Source organism: Lampetra planeri, chromosome 4 (assembly GCF_965212315.1).
Source record: "Lampetra planeri chromosome 4, kcLamPlan1.2.h2, whole genome shotgun sequence".
NCBI lineage: Eukaryota > Metazoa > Chordata > Hyperoartia > Petromyzontiformes > Petromyzontidae > Lampetra > Lampetra planeri.
The window spans coordinates 9,024,056-9,049,009 of NC_136110.1; the positions used below are offsets into that span (position 1 = coordinate 9,024,056).

At 40.4% G+C, this 24,954-nt stretch overlaps 1 protein-coding gene across 1 annotated transcript in view; it reads left to right on the forward strand.

Annotated features, from left to right (window-relative positions):
* Positions 1-24,409, forward strand: part of PACRGL (parkin coregulated like) — a 44,960-nt gene extending 20,551 nt beyond the window's left edge. The window contains exons 6-8 of the mRNA XM_078593225.1: positions 1,824-1,931; positions 2,864-2,944; positions 23,913-24,409. Of these exons, the coding sequence (XP_078449351.1) occupies positions 1,824-1,931; positions 2,864-2,944; positions 23,913-23,969 (246 nt within the window). The 3' untranslated portion in view covers positions 23,970-24,409. The remainder of the gene's footprint in view (positions 1-1,823; positions 1,932-2,863; positions 2,945-23,912) is intronic.
* Positions 24,410-24,954: the final 545 nt, after the last annotated feature.

Here is a 24,954-nt window from a genome sequence, read left to right on the forward strand (position 1 = left end):
CGCATCCCCCCCCCCCAATCCTATACAACGGCCGATATTTAATCCACGCAGAAACGATCAAGGATTAATAATATTAACGTGTTTAAGCAAACAGATAGTCCACCGCCGGACTATCTAACTCATTTGACGGCCAATGTAGACAAATTATTATCGAGGCTTCACCCCCCCCCCCCTTTCCTATGCGTAGAAACATTGTCACTAGACCCTCCATACGCAAGCGTACGCATTTGGGTTAACCCCCCCTCCCCCCTTCATGCGTACAGACTAAATGGATGGCCCCCTACCAGGTTATTTTTGGGACCTGTTAGATGTCTTGATAACAGTACTCATTGATGTGGCATGATACGTTGAGCTGTTTTAATAAAAATACATTTAAGCACTGATGTTTATTTTAAAGCTGTAATAGCGACACATTTTCTTCAGTAATAAAATCCACAATAATTTTCTGTTTGTAATGGTAAACAAGTGAATGTGAGTTTATTTCCATTATTTATATATTTTTCTTATTGTTTATTTTATAAATAAAGCAATTTGCAACTATAAAATGATCCATATTTGCCCACCATATTTTCAATCTTTTCAAAAATTGCATTCAAATATTTGTTGATGTACTACAGTCAGAACATTCCTCCGCTGTTTATTTTCATCACCATCCTTATGCCCATGTAACAACGGTAAACTATCAAGTCGCCTATGTACATTTCAAAATGCTTGGCGACAGTTGAATGTGAAAATGTTACCATTTCATTAGTCTTATTCGATGTGATTTGAGCAGTTGGCGTGTAATATTGTGTCAAAAATGATATATAGCCCCTGTCCTGCTTTATAATGACGTGGAACAATTTGATCAGGGCATCTGTGGTTTGACAGATATACCAATGAAAATAATTGACTTTGTCATGAAATCATAAGTTTGCCAACTCATACATTAAAATTATACATTGAGGACATTTTTCATGATTGTGATTTGTTCAAGCATAATGTGGATTTTAACTTGAACATAATGGTTTTCATTTGATTATATTTGAAATGTTCCTTTCAATGCAGCAAACCCTTGTCCATCGCGGGGGGTTATGTTCTTGAATATAGTCACAATCGGAAAATCTGTGATTCGCAAATTCAAAGGTAAATGGATTTGGTTCATGGTTCGTAATATGATACCCACCCCTTTTGTTTTTTATTACACTACATGAACCCAAACATTAAGCGGGAAGTATGTAAAATGATTACTATTTTCTAGTGTTAAATATAACCTATACAGTAATGCAGAGAATGAAAAAAAATGTAGTGTGCGGATACTGTAGATGGATGTGTACAGCGCTGTATACTACATTAATCGTGCAACTGAACCTTACTGCCTCCTCACCGGAGCTTGGAAACCCGTGCCCTGGGCCGCTTGGGAGACAAGATGGAGATAAGATGGCACGTGTGTCATTTTGTGGCAGCATCATCACAAGCAGTGCAGTTATAATGTGTACAGGAATCTCGCGTTCAACCGCGAATGGTCGAGCCACAGGAGCGCGATCGCCGAATTGTACCTCAATAAATTTGGTGCAAAACCACGATAACTAAACCCATGAGAGGTGAAGGGTTTGTGCTATACAGCGTTTATTCTAGACAACACTGAAATAGTTTGATAGGGTGGTTATTACAGGCAGCTGAATTTTTATAAAGTTATAGGATTGAATTTTAATACAAAGACAGGACAAGGTGTGGCCTAATTAACAAGTGAATTGAGGTTTGATTAACAATAGCATATCAAACCTCTTATACTGCAAGCAGTGTGTAAGATGTGGTCTATATAATATGTGCTCTTTTGGCAGTCTCACTCTGATCCAGAGGTGTTTCTCAGGGGTCTAAAGGCCCTTGAGCAGCTAAGTGCTGTCGTTGGACCAGCAATTAATGGTCATCTCAAGCTTCTGCTGACCAGCGTAAGTTGCCATTGCTGTTGACATGTGACTTTAACATACACTAGAATATGGTGATTATTGTTGAAAAAGGATTGTGGAAATTTCTTAAGCCATCTCCATTTGACACGTATTTGTTAATAATTGTTAAGGTATGTAATGAATGTACTCAAAATAATATGCTGTGTTTTTTATCATATGGCTGGGATAAAGCTAAAGGAAAACTGAATTCACATCCTGGTGAGCATTGCTTGATAGGAAGTCAAAAGTGGTTGTCCTGTTGAGATACTGGCCCTTGCCTTTAATAAATACTGATTCTCCTTCATCAGCTCAGAACTGTGAGTAAATAAATTTTGTTTGCTGCTTTAAAAGACATTACCAGATATTTTGGTCCCATTACTGAATCAGTATGTACGTGCAGATATATAAAGCTCGTATAAATGACATCGCAATGCATTTTATAATTCCTATGTATGGAATCTTATTCAAGTGTGAAACGCACATGTTGTAATGTTGCCGTAGGCAGAGTACACAGAACCAAAGCCAACATAAATTATTTAATTGCATTTTTTTCCAATTACCTGATGTACAGTGTACAGTTTTATTTAAAAGGATTATACAGTATTGTTGTTTCCCCCATAATGGTAAAGCACATGTCCATTTTATATTCGATTGGTTAATAATACTTTTAATCTCGCCATCTGGTTTGAACCCTTAACTCACAATTGGAAGGCTGCAAGTTTAAATCCTGGTAGAGATTCACTTTCAACCTCCGATGCCTCTGGGGCAGATACAATTAATATTACAAGTCAACAGTGATCATTATATGGGTATTTGGGATATTTACCACAGGCTCAATGATATCAATGGAGAATAGCATCACCATCCTGTTGCACATTTGAGTCTGACAGTGCTTTTATTTGAATTGAGTATAATTGAATTATTTATTTGTTCAGCTATACAAGAGAATGATGGACAAAAAGCTGCGGGAGCAGATTACAAGTGTACTGCAGAGACTGGAGGAGAATGGAGGAAAGGTAAGAAGATGAATGCCAAAGACCAGTATATCTTTTTTTTACGGTTTGCCAAGCACAATAGGTCCAAAGGCCCAAGACATCAATTGGCCAACAACAAATGGTTGTGGCACAACGTGCTGTGCAGCGTGTAATGTTTTATGAGCTGACAGACTTTTACAGCATATATCCAGAATCGCAGCTGGAATCAAGGGAATTCCATTAATCTTTTGTGGTTATTTATTAAGTATATGAATTATATGTATATTTTAATTAAAGGGAGATTATTTTGTATGTTACCATAGCAGATCCCTGTGAATTAATACCAGGAGCATTATTAATTGCATGGCTCACACCACGGAGGGAACTATTGTTGGAAGACAAGCCTAGGCCTACAAGCTAAAGGTTAAAATATGATGTGGGAGTATCGGAGTTTCACAGGCAATGTCCCTTGTGGTTTATATTTTGCACAATCGTGTCACAGAAAAGGCCATCCATAAAGCATGCTCTGAAAAGCTGTCATTTTTGCGGCACTCCTGCTGCTGACAATCCTGTGTACTAACATCAGCTAGGACCTGAAAATACATCGCAGCACTTAACTCTCCACTCATCTTTATTGTTTCTGTGTTATGAGAATATTCATATGCAGCTATGAATAGAATACCTGATAAAGGAATAGTTTTGTTTGAGTGAAAATTTACACCGTGATCACAGCTTACCGTGCTTTAGGTACATAATGTATTAAGGGTCGCAAAAGTGTTGAAAACATGATAGTTAAAGATACATTCAAGGTGGGAGAATTTACCCTAAATGGAAAGAGCAAACATAAATATATATTGGTTGATAATCAAGATTGAGCGTACCATTATATTGCATGAAGTGAGTTCAACAAAGAATTAACAAGAACATAGTGGGCAAAAAGATGAATTCCATATATACTTCATATGAGAATTGGTTTTTTACCCTTCTATCTGGCAACAAAACTGACACCTTTTTACAAGGAGTCATGTTTGCATAGACCGCAATACCTGCAGTCATAAATACAAACAAAAGACATAACTCTGATAATGTGCACTGTCCTTGAAGTTGATTGGTCCACACCCGAGACAGCTTTCCTTAGAGCCTAGTCTCACATGGGTTGGACCAGAAGACGCCGAAAGGCGCACAACTCAAAGACAATGCACCATCAGAGTATGAGAGCTCGGGGCAAGCATCTACACTATTGGAACCTCATTTGCCAGTAAAAATATGATAATTGGTTTTTTACCCTTCTATCTGGCAACAAAACTGACACCTTTTTACAAGGAGTCATGTTTGCATAGACCGCAATACCTGCAGTCATAAATACAAACAAAAGACATAACTCTGATAATGTGCACTGTCCTTGAAGTTGATTGGTCCACACCCGAGACAGCTTTCCTTAGAGCCTAGTCTCACATGGGTTGGACCAGAAGACGCCGAAAGGCGCACAACTCAAAGACAATGCACCATCAGAGTATGAGAGCTCGGGGCAAGCATCTACACTATTGGAACCTCATTTGCCAGTAAAAATATGATAATTGGTTTTTTACCCTTCTATCTGGCAACAAAACTGACACCTTTTTACAAGGAGTCATGTTTGCATAGACCGCAATACCTGCAGTCATAAATACAAACAAAAGACATAACTCTGATAATGTGCACTGTCCTTGAAGTTGATTGGTCCACACCCGAGACAGCTTTCCTTAGAGCCTAGTCTCACATGGGTTGGACCAGAAGACGCCGAAAGGCGCACAACTCAAAGACAATGCACCATCAGAGTATGAGAGCTCGGGGCAAGCATCTACACTATTGGAACCTCATTTGCCAGTAAAAATATGATAATTGGTTTTTTACCCTTCTATCTGGCAACAAAACTGACACCTTTTTACAAGGAGTCATGTTTGCATAGACCGCAATACCTGCAGTCATAAATACAAACAAAAGACATAACTCTGATAATGTGCACTGTCCTTGAAGTTGATTGGTCCACACCCGAGACAGCTTTCCTTAGAGCCTAGTCTCACATGGGTTGGACCAGAAGACGCCGAAAGGCGCACAACTCAAAGACAATGCACCATCAGAGTATGAGAGCTCGGGGCAAGCATCTACACTATTGGAACCTCATTTGCCAGTAAAAATATGATAATTGGTTTTTTACCCTTCTATCTGGCAACAAAACTGACACCTTTTTACAAGGAGTCATGTTTGCATAGACCGCAATACCTGCAGTCATAAATACAAACAAAAGACATAACTCTGATAATGTGCACTGTCCTTGAAGTTGATTGGTCCACACCCGAGACAGCTTTCCTTAGAGCCTAGTCTCACATGGGTTGGACCAGAAGACGCCGAAAGGCGCACAAAAAAAAAAAAACCAATTATCATATTTTTACTGGCAAATGAGGTTCCAATAGTGTAGATGCTTGCCCCGAGCTCTCATACTCTGATGGTGCATTGTCTTTGAGTTGTGCGCCTTTCGGCGTCTTCTGGTCCAACCCATGTGAGACTAGGCTCTAAGGAAAGCTGTCTCGGGTGTGGACCAATCAACTTCAAGGACAGTGCACATTATCAGAGTTATGTCTTTTGTTTGTATTTATGACTGCAGGTATTGCGGTCTATGCAAACATGACTCCTTGTAAAAAGGTGTCAGTTTTGTTGCCAGATAGAAGGGTAAAAAACCAATTATCATATTTTTACTGGCAAATGAGGTTCCAATAGTACTTCATATGATTTAATGATATTGGTTGTATGATTAGACTGGCCCCTGCTCAAATGAATGTTGAATTTTCACCACTGTTTTATGAGTATGGATTTTAAACTATATTATTGTATAGGCAGGTGTTAATCATTAAATAATTGTTACCGTTGTCTTATTGCCTTGGGGTATGTTATTTTTAGTGATAAATTAGATGACTTCTCATGTCCCAAAGCTCATAAATCTTGCCAGCAGGAAACAGTCAGAAGTTAGTCATATAATGCATGGAGTAATACAACCACAGAACACTCCAAAAGTTGCTTTTAGTCTTGGTGATTTAATAATCTTGAAATATCAACCAGTATTTCAGATTAGCATTCGGTATGATGCTTCTTACAACAATTCAACACGTACAGTGTACATGATATGTGCCAAGATACTGCATTGGTGTAAGCGGAGGGTGCAAGGCTCCAGTGAAATGGTTAGTAGAAAGATGGAATGTATGATTTGGTGATACAGGTAATGCAGAGACCTGCCAGCAAGGAAAGATCTCGCTCTCACTCAACACGTAAAAAACTTTGTTATCCAAGCAAGCTTTGCTTTAGTTTGCTACCATTCTCTCTTATCTGCTGCATGATGACCACAACTACCCAATAAGGCCGCAATTGACTGCTCTGGCCTTTCCTGTGCTGCTGGATGGCTGTTGCACGTCTCTCCAGCTCACAGTGCCTTTCAGTGTTGCTTCTGGTGTCATGCACAATGCTTCCTTGGTCACACTCGGTTAGACATCACGCATCCTTCACCCAGTGACAGGCCAGGGTCACCTTACTCCAAGCTGGTAAGTTCCTGACAAAATTCGTAGAGGTGTATGCACCTTAACAATGCACACTCTTTAGGCAACACACCAACTACTAAGCTGCTGTTGTTGCTCATTGCTTGGCATGAGAAAAAACTTCAATGACTTCAAGAGCAGTATATGAGTTCAGGAGCTATGCCTTATGGAATATCGTGGCAACGTTTATTTTTTTAACAGAACACTCAGAGCCTGCCTGATCCAACATCAAAGACTACACTTTTTCGAGGCAATGTATGCTCAGATTCTGTTTGGTGGTAACATACTTATTTTACAAGCAGAGAACTTGGAGCCTGCCTGATGCAAAAGCTGAGTTGTGTTCCGAGTAGAAGCTTTTAAGGTGCTCGAACGAGTGTTCTGCTACTACATATGCAACACCCAGAATATTCACGCACAACACGTGTAATGAACCAGACGGAGACAAGATTCTTGCTCAGGGCTGCTTGCCGTTTATTTACTCTCACGCACTACCCCCTTTACACTCTTTCCCCCTGACACTTCCACCCGCGGTGGGTGCGCACTAATCTCCGTCCTTCCCATGGACGTCCTACCCCTCACACACCGCCTGCTACAGCTACCCCTAGACCTCCACACTCGTCTTCTCCGGCGGGGGATCAACCAACACCGCCGGCGACGAGGTGAGACCTCCTCGACCTGTAGCTCCCTTGGCGGCGACCCAAAATGTCTTCCCGCAGGCTCTTCTCCTCCCCAACGACCCCCCTAATCCCTCTCGTGAGGTCCCTTTTATCCCCCCCGGCCGGCTCCTCCCTCCGGCTCCCCCTTTTCCCGTGTTCCCCCCTCATTGGGTACTCGGGGTACTCCTCTACATCACCCCCCCCCTGTGAAAAAAACCCTACTGTCCCGGCTGCCGACGTTACCACCTATACACAAAAGAAAATGTGGACGACCCCTACGACAAGCAGCCAAACATCAGAACATGAAGAATAATAACATGGAGCACAGGGAGAACAGGAACATCAGCACGGGAAGCAAGTGAAGAGCCAAGATGGCCCTCGCAGAAGGCCACATGATCCGCCGAGCCGAGCACACCGCCAGTGGCAAAATGCAAAGTCGAGCTGTTGGGTTCAGGAAGGGCGCTCAACGGAACAGCCCGTTCCTGGACCTTGTTCTTAAGGCTGGTCCGCCCCCGCGAGCCGGAGCCTGGCCGCACGGTGGCGTTACGGTCCTGCGAGACGGCTCTCCCCCTGACAGGCGCGCAGGCTGTTCCTCGGGAACTATGCACTGCGGGCAGAGAAGAAGAACCACCTTGACGCACCGCTTCCCAACACCGGCGGCCCGGTTAATCGGACACATCAGACACCCACCGCTCTCGGATTGGGGATGAATCGATGGAACAGGGCACATACCTCTTCAACCTAGAAGGGTGCACAATCCAACAGCGCTGGCCGAACCGGATGCGCATGCACTGCGGTCTTTGGACCTCAACAACCTCCACGGGACCCTGCCACGGGCGATGTAATTTATGGGATGTCCCCAGGGGCACGTGCGGGCAATGCAGCCAAGCTTTATCGCCGACTCCCCACGGAGTTTAAGAGCCCTGGTGCACCACCAATCGCTCGATCGCCGCTTGCCGTTTGGCCGAACTGCTCGCAGTGGCCTCGCCTGCTTCCCGCAACCTATCAAGCGTAACCCGCATGGGGGTAGGCACCGCAGATCCCTTCCCTGACGAGTCCAAGCCAAATTGGACATGGTTGGGGGGTTCTGGTTCCCTCCCGTACACCAAATAAGATGTGGAGAATCCCATTGAGGCATGAAGGGCTAACCAGTACACCGCAAGGGCCTCCGGGACATGCAAGTCCCAATCGAATTGGCCCGCGTTCACCTGGTGGCACAGCATGGACGTGAGGCTCTGATGCAACCGCTCTACCATCCCATCAGTTTGAGGGTGGTAGGGTTACGTCCTAAATTTCTTCATGCCCAGGAGGTGACAGACCTCCTTGAGCAGCCTAGAGGGAACATTTTGGCCCTGGTCAGTCAAGAGTTGCTCGGGGGCCCCCTTGTCCAACACATATCCGTGCACAAAGGTATTGGCTATGGACGCGACCGACTGATCCGGCAAGGGCCATGCCATAGGCCAGTTGGTGAGGTACTCCACTCTGACATGGAGGTATTTATGGCCCCTTTGCGAGACTGGAAACAGTCCCAGGATGTCGAGGGCCACTAGCTCATTAACCCGTTCAACCTGGATGGATTGCAGCAGGGGCCAGTCTTGCCGAGCCGGTGGTTTCCGGTGAGCACAATCCTGACAACCCTTGACAAATAATGCCACGTCGTCCTCCATACCCGGCCAATAGTAGTCACGTTTAATAGTGTTCAACGTTTTCCGAACACCGAAATGTATCACTTTCTCACGAACAACCCGGGTAAGCCTCCCTCAGGGGACCGTGGGCACCACAACACAATACGTCTGGAACTCAGCATCCCACCGCATGAGGAGGCCATGCTGAAGGGTCACCACTGGGGCGCTTGCAGGAGAGGCCGTTTGGTCAGCAAGTTCAACGCGGCGTCGCACCTTAAGCAGCGAGGCGTCCTCTATCTGCAGGCAGGACCATTCATGGGCCGTAAGGCCCAGCCCATAGTATGCTGGCAACGGCGCCCTGTCGAGGGGCGTTGCTTCGGCCACTGCCACCAAATGGGGCGCATTTATGGTAGTGGGCCTGCAGCGACTGGCGCCTGATGCGCATGCACATCCGTCACGCGGCGGCAACCGCGACAAGGCGTCTGTGTTACTGTGCTGCGCACCCTTCCTATGAACGACTTCGAATGACTATTCCTGCAACACTTCGAGCCAGCGGAACAGCTGACCCGAAGGTTGGTCTATCCGCAAGGAGTACTTTAAGGCAGCATGGTCTGTACGGACGACAAAAAAGTAAGGCCTATACAGCTGCATAAAATGGACGATGGACAGCAGCTCCCTACGCGTCACACAGTAATGCTGCTTTGCGGGGGACAACACGTGGCTGCCATAAGCCACAACCCTTTCGACTCTCTGGGACTTAACAGCTCCAATGCCCGTATCGCTGGCATCAGTGTCCAGAACAAAGGGCAAGCTAAAATTGAGGAACCCCAATGGGGGCGCGTTAGTGAGAGAGTCCCTGATTGCAACAAACGCTGCTTCTTCTTCAGCACCCCAGTGAAATTTTTGGCCCTTGGCAGTCAGCGCGTGAAGTGGCTTGGCAATAGTCGCGAAGTCGTGGACGAATCGGCGGTAGTAGGAGGCGAACCCGACAAAACTGCGAACTTCAGCCACCAACTTAGGGATCGGCCATGCACGCACGCAGTTTTCTCAGGGTGATTAGCCACCCCCCATGCGCTCACGACGTGACCCAAATACCTGACTGAGGATTGCAGCAAATGGCACTTCTGGGGCTTAAATTTGAGGTTAGTTGCACGCACCCTTATAAAAACTGACCGTAGCTATTGTAAGCAGCTCAGCGGGGTGCATCTCCGAGGTCCCTGCGTCGTGAGGACGATATCAACGGTGTCCTCATCGTCCGACTGCACCACAGGTACTTTCTTGCGCTTTGCCGCCACTTTTGACATAACGCCAGCGAAGGTTTGACGGTCACTTCTGAGACCAATGTAGTGAATCAGACAGAGACGAGATTCTTGCTCAGGGCTGCTTGCCATTTATTTACTCTCACGCACTACTCCCTTTACACTCTCTCCCACCTGAAACTTCCACCCGCGGCGGGTGCACACTAATCTCCGTCCATCCCACGGACTTCCCACCCCTGACACACCGCCTGCTACAGCTACCCCTAGGCATCCACACTCGTCTTCTCCGGCAGGGTATCATCCAACACTGCCGGCGACGAGGTGAGACCACCTCGACCTGTAGCTCCCTTGGCGGCGGCCCGGAACGTCTTCCTGCATGCTCTTCTCCTCCCCAACGACCCCCTAATCCCTCTCGCGAGGTCCCTTTTATCCCCCCAGCCGGCTCCTCCCTCCGGCTCTCCCTTTTCCCGCACCCCCCCCTCATTAGGTACTCACGGTACTCTACACATGTATTTAAGCCATTCACCATCACCTGAGCATTTACGTGTGATGTTTGACATCAGCAATGAATATGAACTCTCCATCACCGAAAGACCTCGAGCTGTTTGAATGTAATTAACTGTCCTGATCCATATGGTGATGGATGGAGAGGAAGGAGGCTCCTTGTGTGTGTTTTCACAGGATGCTGCCACAGTCTTTGATTGGTCATAGAGTGGTTGTAAAAGCAGTTGTCAATGGTCAGACCTTTACACCACGAATTAACAATCTTGGAGTTTTTTGTTTAATACAGGGGTGAACTCGTATATGTCTCATCTTAACATAGGTGTACTCAATCTATCACTTTTAAAAATACATGTATGGAAAGAGCACACATACAACACTATTCAGAATAGTAAAACTGAATATGGCTTCAAATCAGGTTTGAATATGGCCTTTTAGTCTGCCCTTTCACAAACTCAACACCGCCTCTGACAATGGAATATGATGCTGAATATAAGACGGATGTCTATGAGCTTTCACCTTTCCAACCCACAACTGTTTATGAAATCTAAGACCAGCTGCTATTGACCATTGCCTCAAACCTCCTTCATAACCAGTGCTGTGTTTGTCATAGCAACATGCCTGGTGAAATTATTATAACACTTTTTTTGGAGGGTACTGATTTGGGACGTTTGATCATTTTCTGTTTGATTAATGGTTTTGTATGTGTGCGGAAAGGACATTATCTGGAGAACACATTTGCACATTGAGGGGGTACTACTCTATAGTCTGTACTGATAGTCAGCATCCATATTGGTGCACTGCTGTCAATTAACTGCCTCGTATCCCTGATCCACAAACCCTACCTGTAAAGCGCAGGTTTAGCAATACATTCCATCACACCAGGGAAACGCTTAAACAATTGACAATATATATCTGGTGGTACCAGAACACGGGATTGAGATAGACATCGTGGAATGGAGTGTGTTTTTGTCAACGTTAATGTGGGGGAATGAGAATGTTCACGGTTGATTATGGCCTCTTAAGTGCATATATGACCCAATTCATTGGCAAGATAACAGTTCTTCATGCGCATATTCCCAAATGTTGCACATGCATATAGTCACTTCTGTCACGAAACGTTTGTGCTCATTGCATGGGTGACTTCTTTCAAATGGGCAATGGGCTGCACAAAATTGGTGAATAAATCAACTGTGCATGAGTTGATGGCAAACGTGATTCGAGATGCATTGTTCTATTTTATGGTTCCTTATCACAGCAGTTACAGAGAGGGGCGTAGATGTTTTCAAGCTGCAGATATTTTATTTAGGACACATCCATCCAATACGAATAGTTTTATCCCCTTTGTGCTATTTAAACAAAATATGACTCGTAACTTGCCCATCCAGCCAGCCAGCAAAACTTGTATTTTATATAGTTGCCCTGTCTGTCTCCACCTCTCTCTTTACTTCTTTGTACAGTAAGTCGTTTAACGCGTTGTTGCTATAACACGATTCTTCTGGGTCCATTATGTAGTGGAATGCGCCCGTTATAACGCGGTTTTTGAGTGGTTGACGATTAACTACTTTCTAGAGCTGTGCGGCTCAGCTGTACGAAACAGTACGCAAAATGATACAGTAACGTGGCAAGGTACACTCCGTTATTTGTCCTGCCATATTTGTGTGCGTAGTACATCGTATATCGCCAAACTTTATTGTTACATTATTTATGGGGAAATAGTTTTTGCTTAACGCAATTTGCATGGATATGTTTTTTTTGTATTTAGACACTAATTGTATTATTGTTAAGTGATATCGATGCTAATAATAATATGGAGATGTAACCAACAAAATGTAGCATCGTTATTAACATGTTTCATGCATTTGATAGTATATGAAGCTTTCGTATAAGCTATAAAGCCTTTTACACAAAACAATAGAAGTTATATGTATAACATGTTTAAATGTGACTGCTTACCAATCAATACGTGTGCTGTACATACTGTACATATTTTTTTGAAAAGTGTGCTAGCTTGAAGCAGTGCTGTTTGTGCAATCTTTAGGATTTTCTATGTTGAAGTAAATGAGGGTTTGGATATCCCCCAAATGTTTGAAACATGAAATTCAGATGAAAAACTGATTATGTATTTTAGCAAGTCAACTTCAAAAGATTTATTTTACTTTTTTATGCATTGCATGTTAAATCTTGCAAGCTAGTACCATATTAGTTACACGTAAATAATCAAATCAGAGCACAATATAATGTTTTATTTATAGTAATATTGTGTAAATATATAGTACTATATGAGAAACATATAAATAATAATAAAAAAGTACTGCATACAAATGCTAACATGGCCATATAATATGGTATAAGCCCAGTCACGTCATATTTCATGAGCCAAGCAGGGATGAGCCAGGAAACTGCTTGGATGAGTGACTGCTGTGCACGTCGGGTTGTTGTAGGCTGCTGCCTTGCATAGGGCCTTGCAGGAGAAACACTGTTGTAGTGTACTTCCTCTGCTGTCATATGCTCCCCTTCTTCACTAACCCGCATTGACTAGCGTGGTGAAGTATGATCAGATAATAATAATTAATAATTGACATTTATAGGCGCAATTCATCCAAGGATCTGAGTGCGCCATAAACACCCATAACTCAAATGTTATGGACAGGCCTTCATCCAGCAGTACATTGACAAATATGCTGTACATGTATACGAATTTGAGAGGAATATTAAAATGAGAAAATGTAATTTGAAATACAAATAATTGATTTAATAAGATTTGCAGATGCAGTTGTGCTGAATAGTATATACTATGAATTCTGACAGAAAGAAGCTACACATTTTGTATTATCTTTGATGAAATTTGCATTTAATGAGACACAATGTCATTTCATTTTAATGATGGGTATCTTAATTATAAATATAGTTTGTGTTAAGTTAATTGCATGCTATTTAATAAAAAAAACTGATTGTACAATCATCACTTGGATTACTTATATAAAATGGCATAATAAACGTAAAAAAACAACAGGTTTGCATTAGACACAGCCATACAGTTAGACTAGGGTCACGAGCAATCTGAGCCCAATAAATCAAGGTCAGGATATGTTTAGCCCTCGCTAGACATCATGATCACTAGATGTGCGTGCATTTAAAAATGCACTTCTCTCCTGCTCAGATACTTCTTATCTGCAACGTGGTTACCACAGTCTTAGGGAATCATTACCTGGGATTTGAAACACTCCACTGCTGCTACAAAATGTACTGCGTTAAGCAGCGTACAAATATTCCCACTATCCCCTGTTACTGATCACCTGGCAGGGTATTGTGTGTGAGATAAGCACACCACAGCGTAGGACAGATAGTTTTTGTCCATTATTTAACATAAACACACAAGCCACACAAGAACATAAACAAGCACCCTGTAAGAGATCCATAGAGCTAGAGATTAACCTTGCTCATAACACTGGTCAACACACTTTTTCTGGCATAAGGTATTCCAACGGGTTTAAGGTAAATTTGGGGTGCTGATTCCAAATCTGGCATCAGTTTTTGTCTATCACATCAGGTTTTTGAGATATCAAATATTGCATTTTCAATAAAAACTGCAGAAGAAAAATATTAAATAAATGTGGAAATCTACATAAAATTATATTATAAACACACTATCCTAAAAATACAGCACCATATTTTAACACTAAAGCAGTCACTGACTCGCAACAACTTGCAATCATAAGTGACAGAGTTAATTTCGAGTAAAATCAATGAAAATAGGGTATGCCGATAGCATAATAAGATGTGATAGAGCAAATCTGAGATCAGATTTGGAATCAGCACCCTGAAATTAGTCTAAAACAGCTGCAAAAGTCCAGGCCAAAAAACGTTTTTTTGTTGACCAGTGTAATGGATGTAAGACCAAGGTTTCCAGTTATGCATGTATTGAGGTCTTGCTACAGCGCAGGCATTTCATATTGCAAAAATAAAGCGACAATATGAAACCAATAGGTTCGTTCCCTCCAGTAGTGCTGCATCGTGAAAATGTCAGATTTGGGAATTTTATTCATGTCGTTGCTTAGAAACGGGCACTGTAGCCGGCACTGTATGTGCACAATTGGCCAATGGAGTGCATTGTTTCACAAATATATATTTCAAATAGTTGTAGCCGCATGGTCAACATCCATTTATGAACATTTGCAACATTTATGGTGTGTTGATTTTATCTGTGGATTGTTTATTGGGGGTTCTTTGTCATTGGTAGACGAATAGCAACAGAATGTGTATCAGTTCCTTAATTAGCTGCTGCTGAGCAAAATTGACTTGTTAATCTAAGAACATTACGCTTAAACTGGAGAGTAATGACATGGTATATTTAGATACATAATTTTCACAAACGTTTTAAAAATGTAACTCACAAAACATTCCTAGCATCAAAAATCACCAAAGTTTTAAATAATTTGGTAATTTAAATGCAGACTATGCCCAAATCACCCAAAATGCACCCGTTTTAATCAGATCTTGGTAGCGAAGCATGGTTAGGCTTTTGATTTGGATGTGCGACCACCAATCATAAAACAGGTGTTAGCTGTAGGGATATGTTTTGGGCAGCAAAGCATAGCGCAGAAAAATATATTGCATTATACTATGTTCCCATGTTTTTGCTGTCCGCCTTCACCAACCCGCACTGATCAACGTGGTAAAGTATGGATAAAACAACCCCCACACAACTCGCATGGAATGGAGGTGGGGGGCGGGCTTCATCCAGCAGTGGATTGAAAAATGCATCCAGTAATGCATCTAGCTCTTACGTGAAATAAAATCGAATACTCTCACTGGCAGGCTGGTTCCAGCCCTTGAATTGACCTCATCTAAAAAGCTTTGTGTTTATTACCACTAGCTGAGCCAAAGGCCAAGCTACATTGCCTATGAGATGGCGTGTTAAATTTGACAGCATGCTACATTCAACAGGAGTGTGTAGTAGCTGCTTGGCATCTGATTCATTAAGATCTCTACAGATGTAATATTTTCATTCTTCTATATATCGGTTTACTGCTTTCAATCTATTAGCCTTGTCCGATTGACGTCTTAGATAAATCTGAAGTCACATTTTTTTTTATAGATTGCAACAACCTGTTTGATGGGCAGTTGATAAACTGGATATACATTGTTATGTGTTTCTAGTCTAAACCTCTTTGAAGCAGATATTTGACTGTCCTTGTATGGAAATTAAACGTACTAAGAACTAATTGCACACAATACCACACCTTTGTAAATTCGTTTTTGAGGTCATGAATGCCCATTTTGTGTTGGTTATTCCGCAAAAAGCTTTACAATGGGATGTAGTCATCGAATCATCGTTTCTATAAACTGAAATTACTAGCGAGCTCACTTGCAACTTTGATAACCAGTAGTCTAATGATGACACAGCAAGACATGTCCTTTGCATGCTTGACATTTTGTCACTTGCCACTTTTTTTTTACATCCTATGCCACACTTCTCCCCATTCCGCTTTTCACATCAAAAACGACGGTGTGATTACCAATCAAGTGTGCGATGCCCAAATAGGTGGTAAGCGTTGCTCTTTAAATGAAAGGTCCTTTTCATTAGTGCATGTGCACAGGAGGCTAGCTTAAAATGGAGATTGCTTCCTTACCCCCGAGGAGCAAAGCTGTATTTATATAAAACATTAGCAGCAATGTTTTTTTTGGGACAGTACATGTATCCGTATGTCTTCAAAGTACCCAGAATATTTAACAAGTAGTATGCAAAATGTATTGACCAGTACAGTATATTCTTAATAATAGTAATAATGAAATAATATGAACAATGATACTTATTTTGGAAATCCACTACTGAATGAAGGCCTCCCCTTTACCTTGTTGGTCAAGTAGGCTGTTTGACCATACTGCACCATGTTAGTCAGTGTGGTTGGCTGTATGTGATCAGTTCAGATATCACTCACCACTGATGTCAGCCATGGGCAGCAATCAAACTGTCACTGGGTTCATAGTGCAGTGCAATAAGCGCTGCACCACTGCTCACCCATTTCTATTTTTATTATTACACGCTTTTATTTAACTCACTCTGTTGTATCCTCAAACAAAAATCTTGTAACTCAATGTTTACCCACTTCCCTATGTGCTATCGACTGCAACCTTGAAATACCTATGTCATACTGATGACAAGACTATATTCTATCATAAAAAATCCAAAACATATTTTTTTACATTTTACACGCTTTATTGAACTTACTCTGTTGTCGTATCCTCAAATCTTGTAACTCGATTTCAACCGTCTTCCCAATGCCGTATCGACTGCAAACTTGGTATAGGTATGTCATACTGATGACAATACTATATTCTATCATTAAAAAATAAAAAATATATTTTTAAACAATATTTTTTACGGCTCTAATTGTCCACGCTTAACTCACGTTGGCTGTAAATCACAACGGTCCCTTACGTTATGGCAAGCCTCGTGGAGCCACGCCGAGGGGCGGAGGATGTGGAAGGAGGGGAGGGGCGATGGGGGAAGGGGGCAGGGGGAGGGGCAGCTCGGACAGTACATTTCATTAAAGCGTGTTTAAAAAAAGTATTTTTAAATATTTTATTATTAGTGGTATCCTTACGTATAATTTTGGATTCATCACATGCTAATGCACGGATGTTGTGGTTCAAATGTTTATACTGTTTTAAAGTGCCATACAAAACTGCACGTGATGCACGATTCTTTTTTGCTTGTTTACAAATTTAACAATACACATGATAACATCTACACTATATTTGTTTTGCTAAAAATCAACCAAGGCATGACTGTGCCTTAGTGGTTAATATCACACAATGTATTATTGAACAACCTCATGCTTGACTTGATGGCTTGGTTATAAGATTACATTTGCCTTGGTAGGAATTCTACATAAAAATTGGTTGGACCAGTAGCACAGTAGTAAGTGCACTGTGTTGTGACCCTGACGACCTGAGTATGATATCCACAGCTGACATAAGTGTTCGGTGACATCTGAACTGTTCACAGTCCCCCCTTTCACAAATCAGCACTGACCAGTATGGTGAAGTATTGCCAAACACCCACATGGGGAGGCCTCAAACCCGTAGTGGATTCATATATGGATATAAACACATTTTATTGTCCTTTGATATTTGTATATATTAAAAAAACATTGACAATTTTCATGTACCTTACCAAAGACCATTATTCTCCTACTCTTGATGGACATCCATCGCACATCCTAGAATAAACAGAGTAATGTATTTGACAGTTTGTCAATATTGTGAGCATTTCAAGAATGTAAAAAAAAAAATCTAAATTAATGCTTTCTGTTGAACTGAACGCCTATAGGTGTAACTGCTGGGTAATTATATCCAATGTTGTTTGTTACGCTTAGTTTAAATACAAATGTGTTTCAGAACAAAGAGTTCAGAAACTATGTATGTATTTATAATTAGATGTTTTCAAATGTATGAGATTCTCATTGCTATGTGTCTTTTATATGCAGTTCCTGGTGTGTGTGTGCGTGCATGTGCTAATTTTAATAAATTATAAAAACATTTGAAGTGTAGTGTTCGGTTTAAATTGTAACATCAAATTTATGCAGTGCATTTCCTTATCTAAATTGCATTCCCTTAAATTGAGGCTGCAATCCTTATGGGAAGCAGAGTTTGTTTATTAAACCGGGCAAATAGCAAGTGTCTCCCAACATTATTAAAGCTTTGCCTTGCAGTTAAATATGTGAAAATTACGCTCGCCTATGAAATTGAACAGCATTTTGGGGGTTGTGATTTACTGCCTGATGCCCCCCTGATCTGTTGAAATGCACTTCAATTTCAAAGATTTATTGGCGCAATCGCTGGATGCGGATTGCAGAAAATGGATGCTTTCTGGAAATCTGAAATCATTTTTGAGATTCCCAAAGAGATTTGACTCTTTCCAAATCGCCACATTTATATATCAACAAGGGCTTTCAATTGCTGCACAATATTATGGAATGATGTGTAAAGTTTTTTATTCATGTAAAAAATCCATATGAAAACTCTGTCTTTTAAAGTTAAACATGCATTGAAATTATAATATAATTTACCGTAACATAACCTTCTTTTAAAAAAACAGAAACATACACTGGACATGCAATGATACTTAAAATTAAGTGTCTGTGGTAAAAGAGGTATTACGCTTCTGTATGCTTTCGCTTGGTTCTGAATCAAAGAAATCGGACTGCGTAGGGACTGCCTACACATTCAGAAATATTAAATGTGCATCAATTGTAGTTTAAGCCTACGCACACAACTTACATCAGCATAGCTGCAGCGGGGATTTATTTTAAGTGTGTGTATGACCTTTTGAAAATGGGTGGCTGTGTTTCTCTTAGGGCTAATGCCCATGTCAGGGTACTGAGACAGCACTTTCGTGATGCTGCCTTTTAGCCCTGAGGCAGGTGGAAAAAAAATGAGCGTCCTCTTCGCCTCGGAGGATTTTTTTTGCTTGCACAGTTTCAAAGAGGCCTCTATTAAGTAGCACACGATTGCACGAAAAAATCCTCTTAAAATGAGCTGCTGGTAAAATATTTAGCACTGGGAGCATCGAAAAACATCAATGGTTCCAGGCCACAGATTATTAACTGGTCCAGTGAACGGTGTTTTATTGTGGGTGAGGCCCATTGAGTAGGCATTGGGAGTGAACCCTTTGTGTGCTATCATCCTATTATCAGGGGATACTTGAAACTGTAACTGATGGTTCTCAGGTTTGAGAGATTCCACTGTCAAATTAACCGTTCTTTTATTTACATCAATGACAAATAATATATACCTTACAAAAATATATACCTGACAAAATATTTCAATGTTTTCAACAAATTACAAATGTATGTCTTAAGTTCTGTTCTCATTATTAAGTCTCAAAAAAGGTGATATGCCTTCAATTATCAAATGGGTATCAGGCAGTCATCTCCATGTGTAGCCTTGAACTAATAGAAATTTTACATTCCGAAAACTGTCGCATAATTTCCTGCCATTATAAAAGCAATGTACACTCTATATAATTAAATACCTTAATCTGTATGTCTCAAAAACCTCTAGGGTACTTCCCGACAAGGTAGAGGAGCTGAAATTTGGTACATAGGTAGCTTTTAGGGCACAAACAACAGGAAGTACTAGATTTTTTATTTCAATTTTAAGTGCCCCATAAACATGTTTGCGTGTGTCATTCATAAGCGATTAAAAATATAAGATTAGTTTGATAGAGCGTTGAATAGAAAATACAATTAAAGTGAGAACCATTGTTCTATCTTTTATTGTTTTTCAGCTATTTCGGATTAAAGTGGTTATGATTGAAAAAATACGCACTTTATGATGTTCAAATCTGAATAATTCGAAAACGGCAAAAGATAGGCGCTTCCCCTCATAGAATATTAAGTTCATAAATGTTTTGTTCTTTCTAATAAAATAATGGAATATTGATATTGAGTGGTTTCCAATGGGTACGTCTTTAAATAATAAAAGTTGAATAAATATTGTCAACAATTTTAGTTTTTTGCGGAAAAGTATTTTTTTTGGGAGTAGTTATTAGTGTCTGATCGTAGATAAATATTGTAAAAAATCATCAGGTAAATTATTATATTTATTGAAAACGTTTGCCTGGCGAAGAGAGGCTTCATGAACTAGTTTGTAATAAATTGTATTACTCAAATATGGACAGCAAGTACGACCAATACATTCCATGATCAATAAACATCAGTTATACATTTTTTACCTAAAATCTTACATTTTCAGTGTCAAAATATAGCATCTGTTTATCTTCTTAACATTTGCACAACATATCTACATGTATGAATTAAACCTCTGACCTAAGGGATCGTATTTATGCATGTATAAACGCTGAATCACCCATTTGAAAAATGATGGAGCTCACCCAACTGGGTACCAAGTGTAAATGTTATCAAATTCAAATGTTATTAAACATTGTTGTAATGTATGTGGATTGCATGACACAATGAATGAAAATAATAAAAAATATCGACAGTGTATGCTGCCTATTGGAGTGATGTCATCATAATGAATAATTTTTAAGGAATCATGCTGCTGTGTTAGTCAGTGGAGGAATTTCCCATGCCAATATTGGCATGCAGACTGTCATAATGAACTTTGTCAAACGGCCATTATTGTACGAACATTCACCACCAGTTTAGGCTTGCTATCCTAAATTAAATGCTTGTGCATCTGTTATACTGGCAGAATGGCTGCCACTAGAGCCCTATATATGCTATATTGTCAATTCAGACATTTAAGAAAAGGTTGGAGTGTGCACACTTTATCCCACCACACACAATTGACGAACATATGGATAGCTAGAAATCACTTCGGATAATGCACTTTTACTGCATAGTGAGCAAGGATGGGAAATGTTGCTTAAATCTCAGACTTTTATAATCAATCTGTGAAGAATACTTGTTTTCACATGGGTTATATTGAGCATATTACATTTAATATGAGCTGAAGGTATACAAATGAGTCGGTGGCATAAGCAGCAGCCAGATTTTCACAATAGCTTTTCCACCTGAATTGATTTAAATTGTGTCACGTGCTCGGATGAGCGTATTCCCTGAAAGGTCATTGTTTAAGAGGCCTCCGGGTCAATCATCTTCAGAGTTCACACATTATTATAGAAAAGCTGCTGCATAGTCACACAAGATATGTCTGCAGCTGTGTATGTTAACAAAAAAATGTTAATTCATCAAAAAAAACCCGAAGGTTAAAAACCAAAGGTCCTATTTCTGCTCTATTGGTTCACACACATATTACAACATAACTATTTGTGCATTAGCAGTTATGTTCCGATAACATGATTAATAATGTCCATTCTTAAATATAAATTGGTCCTTGCCATGAGAATGTTGAATTTTTACCACTGGCTCAGGGCCATCAAAAGAGCTTCATGTGAGTTAGACTAACCTATTTATACCGAAAATTCGCTATAAATTTGTTATATGCGGCTTTGCGGTGGGACAACATTGTCTGTACGGTGGGCTACTCATTCGGAAGCTGTCTCGTGCAGTGCATTGGGGGTTGGGTGAGTGCGCTGTATGCCCATTTTTGGAACGCATCGACTGCATAAAGCGAGGAAAACCTGTACTCTGCTTTGTGAGCAGGGAGATATTTTTCCTTTGAAGATGTATAAAATACATCATATGTAAAATGTACATTACTAATATTATAGCCCAGACATGTGTGTAACGTGCGTGACGTCACTCCACATGCCGCACCCCCCCCCCCCTCAATAATACAAATTATCTTGAGCGGGTGGATTTTTACACTTACGTGGAAGAAAGTCGAGCGGAAAGATATTTTTTTGTCGCAAAGTCGCTTCAAATATGACGTTTCTTTACAGAAAGCAGAAAGTAACGGTAAAAAATAAATACCCGCAGCACAGTGCTACATCCGTATGTGACGTCACTGCAAAAGAGGCCCCCCCACCTCATTAATAATCATGAGCAGGTGGATTTTTACACTCACGCAGAAGGTCGAGCGGAAATAATTTTTTTTCGCAAATTCGCTTTAAGTTTGACGTTTCTTCATTGATAGTGAATGAAAGAAATAATTATACGCAGCAACAAAGTGGATTTGGTGTCTTTATTTATTTCTTGAGCACTTGAGATAAAAGGTAAGTCTCATTGATGCGTCTACATTATGGTAAAATAGACATTTCTCGGTGATTTTCCACATATTGCATCGATTTACAATTTATTTCAACCCCAGCGACCGAAAGTAAAAGAGAATGAAGTATCAGAGCAGTGAATTTGAACAAATTGAAGGTCAGTTTATATACAGTGCTACAATGACATGAAGTGAGGTGTTTTATGACGTAGTTTTGTGCCAGATTCACTGCCATTAATACAGTGCTACAGTGAAATGCAGTGAAGTGTTATATGACATTATTTTGTGCAAGATTGACTGCCATTAAATTTGCATATCAAGAGAAATTTAGCAGCATCAAAGGGAGGGGATAGGGGTAGCTACCCCTATCCCCTCCCTTTGATGCTGCTAATCCTGCATAATGTACGGGCATAATATGACTTTGAAACCCCCCGCCCACCTCCTACGCATTTCACAAGTACAGTGATACCTCAGTTCACGAACTTAATTCGTGAACTGACTCTGGTCGCGAACCGAATTGGTCATGAACTGAGGCACATTTTCCCATAGGGTTCAATGTAAATCCGGTTAATCCGTTCTGACCTTTTTTTTTGGTTTTTGAAGCACAAAAATATGAAACAAATTACAATACACATTAGTACTGTACAGTATCGTAATGTATAAAGAGAGAACACTAACCTTGCTTGAGATGACTTCAGTAAGCACTCAAACGGGTGAACTGTACAATACAGTAAGTACAGTATTGTACAGTACAGTAGTACAGTACTGTATGTGCTAAAAAGCACACCAAAAAGCAACAAGTCACTGAAAGTGTCTTCACAGTACTCACAGTACTTCTTTCTGCGTCTCTTCTTCTCTCCACGATCTTCCTACAGGAAGTCACGACCATGTGACAGCCTGGAAATAGCATTAAAATGGCCGCGGCTCCTGTTCGTGAACCGAAGCGGAGTTCGTGAACCGGAGCATATTTTTTATGAACTTTTCTGTTCGTGAACTGAGTTGTTCGTGAACAGAAGCGTTCGTGAACCGAGGTATCACTGTAGTGACTAATCTCATATCTGCATTTCCCATAAATATGCTAAATTTCTCTTGATAGGCAAATTCTTTTGTCAAGGCGCTTTCCCCCCTCCAACCCAGCTTAAATATACGCTCCAAGCCTGGGGTGTTTCATTCAGACGCTGTCTTCCCGACAGACCTGTTCTTCACCTGCGTTGTGGCCGAAACGTCGTGAGAATTATTGTATTATGTTTTATTTTTATTATTTTATTATTTCCCTTCTACGTGACTTTACCGAAAGAACCAAGAAGATGAATCCCTGCAGTCACGAAAGCTTTAAATCGAAACTCTGCTTGATGTTTTCGTAAATATTACAGCTTCCATCTAGGTCGGGCAAAGAAGCTAGTTCCAAATAATGTTATTCACGTATTATTAAATATAAGCTATTAGCAGAAAATACAAGTGATGTGTAGTAATTTATCAGTAATAATAACGTGACTTACACCAACGGTTTTAGTTTTGTTCATGGTTATATTGCAGCAAGGGCGTAACAGTGAAGAGAAGTGTGATGGTAAATGTACATTGAATGTTTTATTGTTCTATAATAAATGTGTCCCTTGAATGATTCCCCTAGTGAGCAAATCATCAAATCTCATTGCAAAACGTTGACTAATCACAATTCTTTTGTTGCACCCCCATTAATAATAATATTATTCATTTGCAATGGTCATTAAAGCTGCTTTCTCATTTTTGCTTTTCAGGAAAGTCTCACGATGATAAAGCTGAAGATCCCAACATACTGCTCAATCTATTGCTAAGGAAGCAAGTTGTTAATTTCTTTTAGAAGATGCTCATGCCTATTAAAACTTGCTGTAAAGGTATATAGAGACAAAGTATTTTTTGATGACAACTTAATGCGAAAATTTTGGAATTTTAGCATGGTTAACTACATATCTACATTTCTCTGAATGTGTAAAATATAAATGTAGTGTGCACATTTTGACATTTAGTTAAAGCAATGCGTAGGTTTACATGCCCCACTTATAATTGCATTCTACTTTTTTTTCCAATGTTTATTATTTCTTCATTTTCACAGTAAAACATTGTCAGGTGCATTTAATGAAGCTTGAATATGTGTATGCATTATTTCAGCGAAAAGTAGAGGTGGGTTAATATTAAGTGTATAATTATATTATTTGTGACGTTTCTGTATCGCTATTGAACAAAGAAAGCTAATAAAACTGCATTGTCTGATGAATATTCTTGCCTGATTAGTTTTTGTACTTTTCCACAATCATGTTCTTCATAATAAAGTGTAATGTGCTTCAATAGGTTTATAATTTATAATCCTGTGTAAATTCAATTTAGACAAACACCCACAGGTTCCAATCAGTTTAATAACCTGCAGTGTTGCCACACTCATATATCATGACTACATTAACTTAAATATTTATAGTGTGTGTGCCTGTGTGTGTGGTTTACATTTTTTTACATTGCAGGCCCATGCATACATATGCTTAAAATGTAACTTTTATATATATGTTTAAAGGTATTCCCAACCCCAATTGGCAACAATGCCAAAGGATACTGTGCACTTCATTTTATGTAGCTGACATTTGATATATTGAGTGAATTCAATATCAAATGTTTTGAAAATGTCTCATTGAAAAAACATGGATATGTTAATATCAAGGCCCTTCTATACAATTTCCTATGGATTGTAAATGTCTAGAAAAGTTAAGCATGATGTGTTTACAACAAGATAATTGGTTTTTTACCCTTTTACCTGGCAACAAAATTGAC